Source organism: Metopolophium dirhodum, chromosome 9 (assembly GCF_019925205.1).
Source record: "Metopolophium dirhodum isolate CAU chromosome 9, ASM1992520v1, whole genome shotgun sequence".
NCBI classification, from domain to species: domain Eukaryota; kingdom Metazoa; phylum Arthropoda; class Insecta; order Hemiptera; family Aphididae; genus Metopolophium; species Metopolophium dirhodum.
Window position 1 is genome coordinate 4,713,636 of NC_083568.1, and position 15,079 is coordinate 4,728,714.

Here is a 15,079-nt window from a genome sequence, read left to right on the forward strand (position 1 = left end):
TATCGACCACCTCACTGTCGACTCTTCATTCTTGACAATCCAACTATCAACCGCCGACTCTCCTATCGACCTACTTCACTGTCGACTCTATCATAACTGACTCCCGCCAGGCGTCCAGGTCGGTATTTACACGATGTGAGCTAAACATCGCGTCAGCATAATATATATTTTTCATACATATATACACATTTGTCATTACTAACACTCAGCATATTAGCCGTGCTCAACGTAGGGAGTAATGTACGATGTCGATGACGATAATTGTTACATACCTATTTTTAACTACTTGGACTCCTTGAACAGAATACTGAGGTACAAGAACGAAAGCGTTCGTTTTGTGTCATTGGATAAGGTAATCTGCTGATTAGCATAATATAGTAGGTTCCTACCTATATATATTATGATTAGTTTCTGTGGACTTTTAGGCCCAAGGCCGTATCCAGAAAATTTTTCCGGGGTGGGGGGAGATCAATAACATGTACATTGTAATTTTATTGAACTTAAGTTTTGATATTTGGTTAAAAATAAGACTTATTGAAGAAATTTGGTGGGGGGGTCCAAACCCTCTGGATTCGGCCTTGCTTGTAGCCATAAAAAAGGTAATCGGTAATAATAAAAAATTATTTAATTAGCTCGTTATTTTCTAATATTACTGCTAACGTAATTTTTATAATTTATTTATTTATTATAATATATATTTATATTATTACTATAATTATTTTATATTAGGTATATTTTTATAATTAAATAATTTGATATTTGAGCTAATTTTATTATAAAGTAGTGTAATAATTTAGGTACTTATTTTCGGAAAAACGGATAAATTTGGATAGTTTGTCCTTGAATATTTTGATCTAGATTCCATAAAAAGTCACCAAATATGCATTTTTATGCAAAATAAAAAATGTACCTAAAATGTGCACTTACACCCAAAGTATGAATTTTAAAAATAAAATTTAATGCTGGCAATCCGACATCACATTGTAAACGATTATTTATCAATAAATAAAATTTTTAAAATGAATAAACTGCAATTTCAACTTATCGTCTTATCAACGAGCTTCAAGCGCTTTTATGAAAAAATTGCACCCTCTGGGCGCTGACAGTTAAAAACCATATTATACGATAGAAATTAAAACAAATTTATGTTTTGTATTAATTAAAATAAAAACGTCAGCGGAGAAAATTGATAAAATTATTAATTAAGTTAAAATATGTCTCCAAAAGTATAAAATTGAAAAAATATGCCCTATAACAAACAAAACTCAAAATATGTATTTATATGCAAAATACAATTTCAAAACTAGCTTTGTGAAAGCATGAAACGTATTTGTTTCGCAATCTGCTATTTTTGTGACTGTGCAAAACAAATATGGAAATGTTCAAATGCTACAAGTCCTACTGCTATAATTATGACCAAGGTGGATTTCACGATTTAAGATATAACTATACAAGTATATCTTAAATTGTGGTGGATTTATAAAGTGGATTATCAAACGTCTTACTGTCTTGGTCAGTGGATAGTACTAATGAATTATGAATGGGTGTTTGAATTTGTCTTCTATTTCTATATATTTGTAATGTTTATACATTTCTGCATTATTTTGTATATATTTTGAATAATATTATGATCTAAACTGTGTTCGGTGAATATTATTCCAAAACGGGGGTTTATTATGAGATAGGTAAATTCCAAATGGTCACACTGGTCATGTAAATGTTAGGTTATGTTTTTATAATCAAATTTATTTGCATTATCAGTGTTAGTTTGCAAAATTTCATTCCTAGAGAATAATTAATAATAAAAAAGCCTGATAGATAGGTATTCAAGTAAAAAGTATACATTTTTGTATTGTTCCTTTAATTTTATATTCAAATAGGTATTTAGAAACCGCTTTAATCACAATAAATAATTCAAAATGAGTTCAATTGGAACTGGTGTAAGTATATTGTTTTGATTTTTTAACGGCAATGTCCATTTTACATTTTTCGATTGTTTAACGTAATTTATTATGTACAATTCATAAAATTAAAGATGATGATAATATTTCATTACATTTTTACATTTCGTAAAATATAATACATTTAAAATATTTTCTTTACAGTATGATTTATCAGCATCTCAGTTTTCGCCTGATGGTCGAGTATTTCAAGTTGAATATGCTTTCAAAGCAGTTGAAAATAGCGGGTAAATATCATAATATAGCTATTTAGAATTTGATTATATTATATTTAATTGGATCCATGATTTGTATTTGTTAGAACTGCCATAGCTTTACGTGGTTCTGACGGTGTCGTTTTTGCCGTTGAGAAGTTGGTCACGTCAAAACTTCATGAAGATTGTACAGGAAAAAGATTGTTCAGTGTGGAAAGTCATATTGGAATGGTAAGTTTTGAAATATATATGTATTTTTAGCCTATAATATAATAATATAACTTTTCATTTAGGCTGTTGGGGGATTGACTGCTGATGCCAGTGCAATATTAGATGTCGCACGTGAGGAAGCGAGATCATATCGTCAGAATTACAGTATGCCCATTTCATTGAAATATTTAAATGAACGAGTATCCATGTACATACATGCCCATACATTATACAGTGCTATTAGGCCATTTGGATGTGCTGTTATTATTGGCTCTTATGATCCTAAGGACGGTCCTCAAATGTATATGATTGATCCAGCTGGAGTATCATTTGTATGTTTTTGTTTATTTCTTTATAAATATTGTTAAATATTGAATTTTTTTATGAAACTAATTACAAAAAACCAGTACTAACACAAACAATTGTAGTTCTAGTTCAATACTGTTACAGTACTTGCTTGTATTAAAACTTTTAATATTAATTAAAAAATCTGTGCTCTATTAATATATTTATAAAAACTAAAAATTTTATTTCTCACATTTATAATTGTTTCTAATTTTAGGGATATTTTGGATGTGCTATTGGTAAAGCTAAACAAACGGCCAAAACTGAAATAGAAAAGTTGAATATGAAGACAATGACATGTAAAGAATTGATTAAAGAAGCTGCTAAGATGTATACAAATATTAGTTATTTTGTATTTGTATGGGTTTGACAATTTATTTATTTATTTTTAGAATTTACATGGTGCATGATGAGTTAAAAGATAAACAGTTTGAACTTGAACTTAGCTGGGTTGGTAGCCATACTAATGGAAAACATGAAGAAGTTTCAAAAGAAGTATTTGATGATGCATTGAAATATGCTAAGGCATCTCTGGATGATGATTCTGGTTCAGATGGAGAGTAAACTATTGTTAATGATTTAAGGAAAATTGACTGTTTGTCAAATTAACGGTACATAAGTTTAAAAATATTTTTTTTTTTATTTAATAAAAAACAACATTTTTGAATTTGATTTAAACTTATTTTTCTACCTTATAATATATATAGTCATAAGTAATAGATTTTCATATTATACTAATATACTATTACATTATTTTTCTTAACTAGGTATCTATTTCGATTTCTGACATAGTAATGTCAAGTGTTTTATAAATATTTATTTATAACAATATAATACAGGGAATTACAAATACAATTTTTAATTTTAGTGTATTCACAACTTTCAAGTGATTAATAATTAATATATAACTTTATAACAATAAAATATTATTTACATTTGATATATGTATAAAAAATAAAAAGCTAAAAGCGATTGTTATATTATTATGTTTAGTTTAAGCTTGAGAATTTATCAACTTTGGATAACAGTAAAATATAAATATATGTAATACATAAGCTGATAACAGTCATTTCGATACAAATTTTATATTCTGATTTCTGTAATTTCATATCTGTTTGCTACCATTTTTGTTAATCATCTGTTTTTCTTTCAGTTTGTATGATACCAAATCCTGTTTAAGTCCTGTAAAAATCTTAGAATCTATAAAACCATTTTCTGAACATTTTTACTTTCTTGAAACTTGTTGGTTTCGAAGTGGTTTACTAATAGTTTTTTGATTTGAAGTGAATTTCACCATTGGATTACACCAAAGAGTAATTGTTACTCTAAGGATTACACAATGCACCTAAAATTATAGAACTTGATGTTAATAAAACATTTTTAAATTAGTTATACTAAATATTTATTTTTAAATATACATTTCACCCTATTAATTATTGTAAAAATCCTTTGGATTAATTATTGATCGGTCAATTGTTGAAAATGGAAAACTACTTAATCTTAAAAGCAAGCTTTATGATAGATAGTAATCTGCTGTATATGTTATAATATATGTAATTAGGACATTAGGTATATGCAATTGTTATAATTTTTTGTATAATAGTAATTAATAATATGGTAGGTTGAATTAATTTTTGCCAAAAACAAAACCAATATGTTACCTAAATAGTAGGTAAATATTAAAATATTTTTTCTTATAAATGTTACTATTAACTGTTTATTTCTTATTAGCTTAGTTAAACTTAGTCAATACTCCGACGTACCATTACCATAGAACAGTGTGAATAAAGGTTGTGATATGAATAACTTTTATCACATTAATCTAAACATTTTTAAAATTCCATTGTGTATTGTGTATAGTGAATAATAATATATATTATAATGGCGAAAAGTCTTAAGTGTCCATTAATAGTTAATTCAATAGTACAACAATGTAAAATATAACTAAAATTGTTATTTTTCATTTAAATATCTTCTTTTGTTAAAATTTGAAATTTTCTATAAAAAAAATGTTGTTCATGTTGTCAAGTTATTTTTATTTTTTATTTTTACAAGCAATATACAATCCGTATCATTAGATACAAATTCATATAACAAGAATATAAGTTAAAAGTAACAAATATGACAATTGACAAGTAACATTGTTTTGATAAAAGGAGCCACCCATTGATGACACTTTCTATGATAGTTCAGTGGTTGTGAAATCTTTTATAGAAACATTTAAATTCAACACTTATCGTTTTTAGTTTTAGGTCTGAATGTAGAGGAAAATTTGAAATGTAGGGAGGTGCATTTGTTAACTTAATGCAATTTTTTGAAATGCTTGAGTTTCATTAATGTTTGATTTTTTCGTATTACCCCATAACTGCAGATCGTATGTCCATATTGGTTTGAGTAGACTTTTGTACATAAGAAGTTTGCTGCCTGTGGAGGTGTATTTATAATTGCATAATACAGTATTTAGCATGTGTAGGTGATTATTTAGAGCGGGTATTTTAGTTCATCAATAATTATTCAAAGCATATAACGTACATAATATGCATCATAATTTATTTAATTTACTTGTTTATTTATTTATTTTTGTTTAAGTACCTACCTACTTCCGCTGGGAGGCCATTTCTTTCTGTCATTATTTAATATTTTCCATTATTTTTATTATTTAAGATTTTTTAGTATTTTTTATCATTGTTCTAATTAAAATAGACTGCATAATATACAATTTTGAATCTCCTAATACAAACTTAAAATTGAAAAGTATTTTGTATTTTGCAGTATTTTTCAAATATATATTTTGTATTTTGTGTTTTCAGTACCAAATTGCTAGGTAGGTATATATTTTGTATTTTAAATACACAAACTAATGTAATTCGCCCATCCTTGATTATATATAGAGGTACACATTTGGATATCCAATATTTTTTTAAATTTTTTTATGTGTCTGTCATCACCTTTTAGGACAGTAAAAGTGCTTGGATTTTCTTCAACAGTAACTTTTTTGATAGGAAAGTGAATCTAGTTGGTACTTTGGGGGTCAAAAGTATAAATCTCAGTAGTTTTCAAACGCGACGAGAAAAACAAAAGAAAAAATAAGGAAAAACGGGAATTTTTACGCAAAATCTGTTTTTGAGAAAATCGATTTTGGTTTTTGGTGCAACTCTAAAACAAATGACCGCAGATACATGACATTTTGACTGAATGTTTATATTAGCATTTTCCATACACCATAACATTTTTCAAATATTTTGACTTATTTTGAGCTGTTTACGGACATTTTCAGTTTCCATTTTTTTTAGTTTTTTTTTCTATAAATATCAATAAAATGTTATCTGTTGGGTAAAAAAGCTTGAAAATTTAATAGAAGGCTCCTAGGTTATTGTTTCAAAGGCAGATGAAAAAAATTAAAAATCCTTAGTCACAGTTTTTATTTATTTATATTAGTTCAAATTTTGACAAAATACGGAAAAATCACGAAAATTAGCAAATTATTTTGAGTTGAGAATTCATAAAAATTTTTCTTTTTAAATCTAAGATTTGAAAATGTAATACAAGATTATCCATAAGTTTGTCTACCTTTATCAAAAAAAAAATGTCTACAAGAAAATCAAATTAAATTTTTATGAGCGTTTGAAATTCATATTTTTACAACATTTGATATTCACTCGATATCTCATGTAACGATTTTCTTATTTTATTGTAATTAAAAAACGTATTACTGTAGATACTTGAAAAATTCACTAAATGTTTGTATTAGCATTTTCTATACACGATAAAATTTTGAAAATAATTTGACTCTTTTTGAGCTGTTTACGGACATTGTCAGTTTTCAATTTTTTGAGTTTTTTTTTCTATAAATATCAATAAAATTTTATTTGTTGGGTAAAAAAGCGTGAAAATTTAATATAAGGCCCCTGATATATCGTTCTAATAGCACTTGAAAAATATTAAAAATACATAGGCACAATTTTATTTTATAAGCATTTAAAGTTCAAATTTTGACAACATTTATCAAATTTATAATTTAATAATTATTTTTTAGTTAAAAATTTATAAAATGTTCAACTTTTATAGCTAAAGATTGAAAAATGAAAACAAGGCTCCACGTAAATAGGTTATATTATATAAATTACTTAATTTACAATAATATCATCAAATATACTTGGTAATATCATAGGCTGACTGACCTTTTTCGCTCAGAATCGTTTTTCTTATATAATGATATTATATCATTGAATTCAAATTTAACACCATCCATTAAAGTGACTCACTTGTAACCTACTGTACAGCAGAGCGACATCCACTTACCCACCTTTTTTTTATTTAGGCACAATTAAATTTTCAAAATATTTTGATTAGTTTTAAGCTATTTATACCTACGACAAACTTATTCACACCATCCTTTGGTATGTCAGTATTGACTGCAATAGTGACTACTGACTGGTAATATTATGATAATAACCTACTATAGTATAATATAATGACTTAAGTATTATTCGATTTTTTTTTTTTGTTAAACCGTCGATATTTATATCGGTGTAATTCCACGGTATTTTTACTCATAATTTATGATGAAAAAAATAGAATTCAAAAGAAAATTCGGTTTAAAGCCGACTGGTTTTTTTTCGAAGCCGTTATTACTACTATTTAGGTACCATGAATAGGTAACATAATTAAGACATTTTAATTGTTGGTTGGCTACAAGTTACAATCTTGAACCTACTATACATATTAAAGTGTAAGTATTTTTTATTTAAACAAGATAACCCTATTTTGTGTTCTTAAATATTATGATAAGGAATAAAGCGATTTTCATAAAACTGGTTTATAATTTTATATTTCAGCTATAGGTTATGGTTATAGTAATAGCTACGTTAATATCAGTGGTATCTATCATAGACCTATTAACTAATGCCTGTGGTATCCCGTGCCATGTTAAGGGGGTGGCAAATAAGGCAAGTGCCCTAGGGCTACCAAACTTGTATCATTTTAAAAGGCGGGAAATGTTTAAATATGTATGTTTATTAGGGGCGCCAAACTGATGGTATCTATAGTAAGTACCCGAGAAACATTTTTAGGGAACAAAACATTATTACACCTACCTCGCTATGAAACTATTAAAAAATCAAATACCTATCAATCAATGCCACCTATACATATTAATAACGATATTAAATTACAAAATAGTAAAAATACCAACTAATAAAATTTTAACCGATAATTTATTGAGTAAATTGTTGTTTTGAATAGGTAATAAAAAGTAATATTATAAATGTCAATTTTTTTTATTAAAAACTAACATTAAAACTACAAAAATAAGTTAGATATCGGGTGGGGGTAATAATTATGGTTCTGTAAACCCTTCTTGTACTTTACTACTTACTGTATATGATTCACCCATCAGATATTTTCCATTATAAAAATAAATTAAATTAAGGCCAAAGTCGTAAGCAGGCATGGATCTAAATATCTAAAATGGGGGAGAGACTAAATTTTCTTCGGAAAAAATACAATTTTATTTTAATAGCTACCTACATAATAGATTATAAATAGGTATGTTTTGATAAAAATATTAACAAATTTTATATTTTGAATTAATGGATTTCAAGACGTATGAATTGTTTATTATACAAATAAATTCACTGTACTACTGTACATAGACTAGGAGGGGGGGCTAAAGCTTCTTAAGTATAAAAAATAGTCAGAGGCAACAAAAAAATGTCATGATAACGCATCATCATATTACGTCTGCATGATACGTACCTATATAATGCATATAGACTTTGGCGCAAATAAGGGGGGGCTTGGGGGGACTTAGTCCCCCCAAATGTCGGTCAAGTTCCCCCAGTTCAAAATCTAGTAATTAGTACTAATTTTTATATTCTGTGGTACTAATAAGCAATATGGCCTATGGGGAGGGGGGCTTGAGTCCCCCCAAAAAATTTAGTCAATTTGCGCCTATGCATATAGAAATTCTTAACGGTTTTTGCGACATTGACATTATCCGTTGGTCGGCGACCCGTCTGGATAATATTATTAATATTTCTGTACGGCGGTCGGCGACTGACGATTGCGGCAGATGATGTGGATTGTGGTCGCAAACGGCAAACGAATGTTAATGGTAATAAATTTACTTTATCACGATTTTAGTCCATCAGGAGCAGTATTGTTCCAGTCGGTATACCTAATCGTTTATAACAACAATGTTCTGCGGACGATCTTAATGCGTCGACGTTTGTGATGGAAATACCCAGGGACAAGTATACCTTAGCTATAGCTGGTGGTTTGGCCGGCACCGGTGTCCACTCGGTCGAACAGATAACCGTGCAAAGGATCCAATATCAAATCGCTGAGCAGCATGTAGACGGCGGCTAGCACGTAGAACAGACATAAAACGCACACGATCAAGTAGACGTATTTGAACATTTCGAATGTGTTTTACGGTCTGAAAGAAAAAGAAAAGAAAAGCGAGATTATACACTCGGAGAGTAGAATATCTGAACAACAATATAAACACGCGGATTACAATAAAACATAATAAACGTTGATAAAAAAAAAAAAAAAAACAATAAAGGTACCTACCTAAATATATTATAAACGCCGCCGAGCGCGGTATAACGCGTGCGCCGGGAACGTGTGCTACAGTTCAAATGATGACATACCTATCGCAGTATTAACGTTAAAATAATACGTATATAACGACACTTTTATTATCATAGAACCGTCGCGGCGGGCTTGTGGGAATGCCTCGAAGAGGGATCGTCTAAGAATATTAACACGCAGTACCTATATTTATTATTATACAGGTCAATTAGAATTTCATTGTTACGGACATTTTTTCTCATCAAAATATAATATCCTAAATACCGACAGTTTTATGAAATTAAAACATTACTAAATAGTAAATACCTACAACAACGGTCTAATAGACATTTTTATAAAAACACCATAAAAAACGGAGCTGGGGGAACCGAGGAGGTAAATTTCTGAAAAACAACATGTGAAAACGACTACCTACTCTATATGTGACATCACGTATTAACGCGTCGCGTCCGCCGTCAATAATTTTTTACTCGTTAATTTGTCGATACACACGAATGTCAAATGTTATTGAACAAATAGTGTTAGTTTCCTTTCATTGGTAAGCGAGTTTAAATTGGCGCCAGGTGGGTCGTTTAGGATAACAAGAGAACACCCAAAATCTGTGGTAAAATACTTGAAGCGTGTAAGAATAAAAAAAATTTAAAACAATTTTACCTACATAATTTTTAATGTTAGATGTAAATACAACAAGCGTTTTAGTAAATTATTCTACTTCTGTAGATTATAAAATTACGATTATGTGTTGTCGATTGTCATTAAAACATCTAAAGACCGATGTGATTAAAAATAGTAAAAGATTGGATTGTTTTTTTTTTTGTAAAAATGTAGTGTCACCGTCACGAATGCTCTAAAATAAATTTTTAAAAAAAACTATTTTTCCAAAGACAAATATTATCGATTTGAATAAACTAACTGTATATATACATACTCCCAGCACCTATTTTTCAAAAAAATCCGTACTAGGTACTCATTTTATTTACAATGATATATTAAGATATATTGACGAAGAGGACCAAGAAATTAAATTTTTAAATTGATATATTATGCAGTAAAATATAGCCAAAATAGGGAATGGCTTTTTATAAATTTAAGAGAATTAAAATCGTACCACAGAAATAATTAAAGGTATCCAACCTTAACAATAATTCAACAGCGTTTTTAAAACTTTTTTTGTCTTTCAACTGTGGAATACCCGAATACAGTGATTTGTGACACATTTTTAATTATTCGTCAGTAATTTTATTAATATTAGTTATTACAAATTTAATTTAATTTTTAATTCTTAAAAATTGTTTTATTGTGTATAGTGTAATACCGTAATATACAGTACACTATGTATGCTACATTAGTGACGTTACCATACTAGCTAGTGCCTATAAATTATTATCTATTTATTTTTATAGTCTTATTTATTAGTACACACTCGTCAAATCCGTAGCGCACACTTTCGATTTCGGATTACACACTTTGTGTCGGGGTTCACTAAAAAAATAGGGGCTGCGATACTCCTCGAATGAAAAACCGCGAACTATACGCTCATTATAAAGGTACACATAGGTATATACCGTAGCCCGGGATGATTATGCAAGTAATATTATATACCTGTTATCGTTGTTCTCTCAAGTCTCGACTAATTATATTACTATGATAATGCACTTCGCCCAAATCGTCGTGTACAGACGTTCAGTTATCACTACACCTGCAAATACAGCGGAACACTTATGTGAACGGATACGTGTCACGATGTGTGCGTATGTACCTTAGGTTAGGTTTATGGCGTTCTTGAGTCAACAAACGTGTGAGAAACGTACTATAATATACACAATACGCTCGCTACAAAGACATCGAATACAAATCAAACACTATATAAGTCTATATATTATGTAAGCTTAACTATACGGTATGATCGTAGACGAACCGCCACACGTCCAAACCAATATTATACGCGTATAACGTAAACGCACTATATTTCGTCGGCCTACTTCACAAATCACTTAACTCCGCGTATTGACTAGTTTTCAGGAGAAAGGAAAAACGTCTCATTATTTATAATATTTTTATGTTTATCTCTTAATATTTAAATTAATACTCAGATAATTTTAAAAGTTTACTTAAATTAAACATGTATATAAGAGTTAAGACAAATTCTTCAAAACAAAGTTATTTTGGAGTTACGGCATTTTCCATTTTGTTTTATTTACTTTTTAACAGCTGTTTTATGGAATAAATAATTATCGGATTGAAACGAGAATGGTTTTAAGCGTTGCGTCTTTTTTTTCCTTATTTAATCACTTATAATCCCAAAATCGCATTTTTGGAGTTAAGTGATTTGTGAATTAGGCCGACGATTTGTAAATGTGTTGCTATATAGTAATTATTCTATTATATTGCTCGCACTTTCGCCGAATTTCGGTGCAGCTGAAGTTGGCGGAGCATCGTCTGCTGCACTGTGTGACGAGCGACTGCAGCCGCAAGTCCCAACTATAATATTTATATACTATGCACTTGACCCCTCAAACGTATAGGTTTAGCTCTCCCGACTTGAAGACTTGTCGAGGATTTTTGCGTACGACATTTACATTTTGTAATAACTAATAACGCTACAATAACGTCGCCTACAATAATTATTATTTTAGGTCTGTAGCCCCCCCCCCAGAATTACACCGGTCGGCGCCACATACACAATCAATAGTTAACGACAATAATACGAGCGCGTGTATATAACGCACGTGTATGAGGTGGTATAGCTGGTATAATAGTTACAGACAGCTGTACACATATATTATTACGTTAATTTTATTAAATAAATAGGAGTCGGCCGACTAGGAGAAAAAGGGACGTTATAAAGACCGCGCTCGAGCTCTTGTTAATTTGGCTCATGGATTCTCAAACTTATTTGATCCACCACCCACTTTCAGAATCAATAATTTTCTAAAGCCCCCCCAACATTGTTTAAGCTTTCCATCTGTATTGCATCTCAAAAACAGCACTTATAGTTATTGTAATTGTTGTATTTAAATACGCCATACTTATTTTACTATATCTGAGTTCAAACTTCCACTTCTAATGATAACGGTACAAATATAATTAAAACATACATAGATACTTGATCATATTTAAAATTATATTTCTTAAAATTTAAACATTAATCACTATAATATGAATCATATTTAAAAGTATTTTTATTAAAATTAAATTGAAACGTATCTAATGCGAAAGACGAACCTGATGCTCTTTAACAACTTTGTTAATATCAGACTTGGATTTACTTCAAAACAGACGTAAGTGAAATTATGTGGACATGTGTGGTAGGTATTAAATTTTTATTTCAAGTATAAGAAGAACATATTTTTTCGCTTTATTTAATCACCTCTAGTCTTTAACGCCTCAAAAGTTCCTTCGAGTTTATCCCCCCCCTCTCTGAAGGCTTCCGTCGCCAACAGGGAGGGGGGGGGGGCGCGATTGCCCACTTTGAGACTGATTTAGCTAGTTAAACGCTTGTCAGAGCTCGAAGCATCACGGAGTGGCTCGTGGGCTCACCTTGGAGATGACATTTTTGGCACGAGTCAAAGGTAGGTATAACGCCACGTGCGTTATTGAAAATAGTAAAACTGAAGAATTTATCACTAAAACCGGTGTGATATGGAATGTGGTTCTTTTTAAGGTAAAAAACTCAATAGTTTTTTATAATTTTTATATGGGTCATTTTAAGTCAATATAAAACAATATTTTTGAAAAATGTATATTATTTTTATTTTTGAATGTCAGCATACGTTTTTAATTTCATAAATTCTCAATACCGACTACTATAATACTACTGAACCGACATTTTTCGGGGTACCCCTGTGAAATGTAACTCAACTATAATGCATTCTTTAAATACTTGTAACTAATTAGCTACCTATACTCGTTTGAAGTTTGATTTATCTGTATCGAAATACTTCCTCAGAAAACTATTTTGCTAATAATATAGGAATATGAAATTAACAGGTGTGCGCTGTCGTTTAATTTCGTTAAAAGTTAAACACTCAAAAATGATTATACGTTTAAAGTTAGTCAGGACCATGATTTTTTTCAAGAATGTTGTTTTGTAGGTAACGAATGAAAGAAATGTTTGAAAAAATATTTTCAAAATCGTTCATAATATAACTACGCTGAGAAAATGAAAACGCTCATTTCCGAGCGTTTATACCTTTAGAGCAATCACCTTGCAATAACGACCGACTGTATATCGATGCGTCACGTGGTCGACAGCAGTCGACATACCAACAATACCTACAATATTGTGATAGGTGGTGTCGTGGTGAGAATTTGTTTGCAATTAGTAATAATTACGGTCGTCAAATGACTGCGCGGCGCGGCGTCTCGCTGCAGCGACGCCACTCTTTAAACACATTTACATATGTTTTTTTTTTACTTTTTACACGTTTTTACATTTTTGGTAGAGGTCTCTATATGCACACACATTTAAATGTTTCGTGTACCGAAATATCAATGTGCATAATATTATATTTTGTTTTGAGAAACAAAGTTTTTCGAACAAACTGCAGTGGAGTATTTTAAATCGTTGGCTGGGATACAACAGGCACTTGGATAGGTGTAGCTGAAAAACCATTTGAAACAGCTGTCTTACAAATCACAATTTGTGTCTGGTGAAAATAATGGTTGTAGTCGAGTGTTGTATTCCAAGCGCAGCAAACGAATTGCGTCCCAAGATCCCTTTTTCATGCGAATTGCGTCCTGATAATATTTAACAACTATACTAATTGCGTCCTATGTATAAACTGTTGAATGGAAGAGATTAACAAAGTAATCCAAACAATGTTAAGTTGAATTAACAAAAAAGATTTTTAATACAGTGAACAACAAACATATAACAATACAATAATTTGGTGGTGATAAATAAATAAATAAATTATAATTTAATATTTCAACAAATACATTATTTTCCTTCCCATTTAATACAGACTTAGGACAGTCAATAGAAACATTAAATATTATATTGCTAAAGGTGGGTTAAAAATATTGTTTTTTTATCATTTCGGAATTATGTACATCAAAAATATTGTTTTCAACGTTAAATATAAAAATAAAAGAATAAGTAAAAAAAATAGCAAAAAATATAAGTTATAATATACAATTATTTATAGGTCGGTAAAAATTTGAACGATACAGTTTTTACATAATGAAAACGGGTTATTTCGTTCAAGTCGTATTTAATCATTTGTTTTCTTAAAAATTCTTGTTTTTCACATATTTCACGTCTTATTTTCTTTATTTGACTATAGTATACTGCTGCGAATTTTTATGTTTGGATGAGCAGAATAAAACAAACCGTTAAATTTTGAATGGAAAGCTTCACAGCTATTTGTTGTCCGTGTAATTGAACCTGAATACATTGCCCATAAAAAAGGAGGAAAGTCACAATCGGGGTTTATATATGTATTTAAAATATAATCTGTAAATGTTTCTACTTTTTTTATTTTGTGGTAAAATTGATACTATATCATCGGTAAAACAGTTTTCTACATCTTTAGGTTTCAAAAAAGGGAGACCAAAAAATATTTTTAGGTAATCGCTTATTTCTGAATTACTCAAACCTAGAGCTTGAATTAGCTAGAGGCCAAATAATGCTGCCAAGTGAATTGCTTTTTCGAAATCAGCAATTAACATTTTCGGTAAAAAATTAATATTATTTTTTATACATTCTGAATTTAAAAATGCTTTCTTGTAAGTTTAAAGATTTTCGTCAGTTAATAAAAAAAAAACTTA

The 15,079-nt window shown here is 29.6% G+C and overlaps 1 protein-coding gene and 1 long non-coding RNA gene across 2 annotated transcripts; one reads left to right on the plus strand and one right to left on the minus strand.

Annotated features, from left to right (window-relative positions):
• The first annotated feature begins 1,761 nt into the window (after positions 1–1,761).
• On the plus strand, positions 1,762–3,377 carry LOC132952554 (proteasome subunit alpha type-3). Its single transcript, XM_061024878.1, has 6 exons — positions 1,762–1,940; positions 2,106–2,188; positions 2,263–2,386; positions 2,449–2,697; positions 2,928–3,040; positions 3,103–3,377. Exons 1-6 carry the CDS (start codon positions 1,920–1,922, stop codon positions 3,272–3,274), a joined length of 762 nt encoding a protein of 253 aa, XP_060880861.1. The 5' UTR covers positions 1,762–1,919; the 3' UTR covers positions 3,275–3,377.
• Positions 3,378–3,525: 148 nt separating this feature from the next.
• LOC132952555 (uncharacterized) lies at positions 3,526–9,956 on the minus strand. Its single transcript, XR_009665475.1, has 3 exons — positions 9,287–9,956; positions 8,971–9,149; positions 3,526–4,055 (listed from the first exon to the last, which is right to left on the minus strand). It is a non-coding gene; the product is annotated as an uncharacterized LOC132952555 (long non-coding RNA).
• Between the last annotated feature and the right edge of the window lie 5,123 nt (positions 9,957–15,079).

Excerpts from the sequence above, each read along its gene's own strand:
- LOC132952554 (XM_061024878.1), top strand. The coding sequence starts at position 1,920 with ATGAGTTCAATTGGAACTGGT. Across the intron at positions 1,941-2,105 it reads TGAGTTCAATTGGAACTGGT|TATGATTTATCAGCATCTCA; the intron begins GTAAGTATATTG and ends TTTTCTTTACAG. Across the intron at positions 3,041-3,102 it reads ATTAAAGAAGCTGCTAAGAT|AATTTACATGGTGCATGATG; the intron begins GTATACAAATAT and ends ATTTATTTTTAG.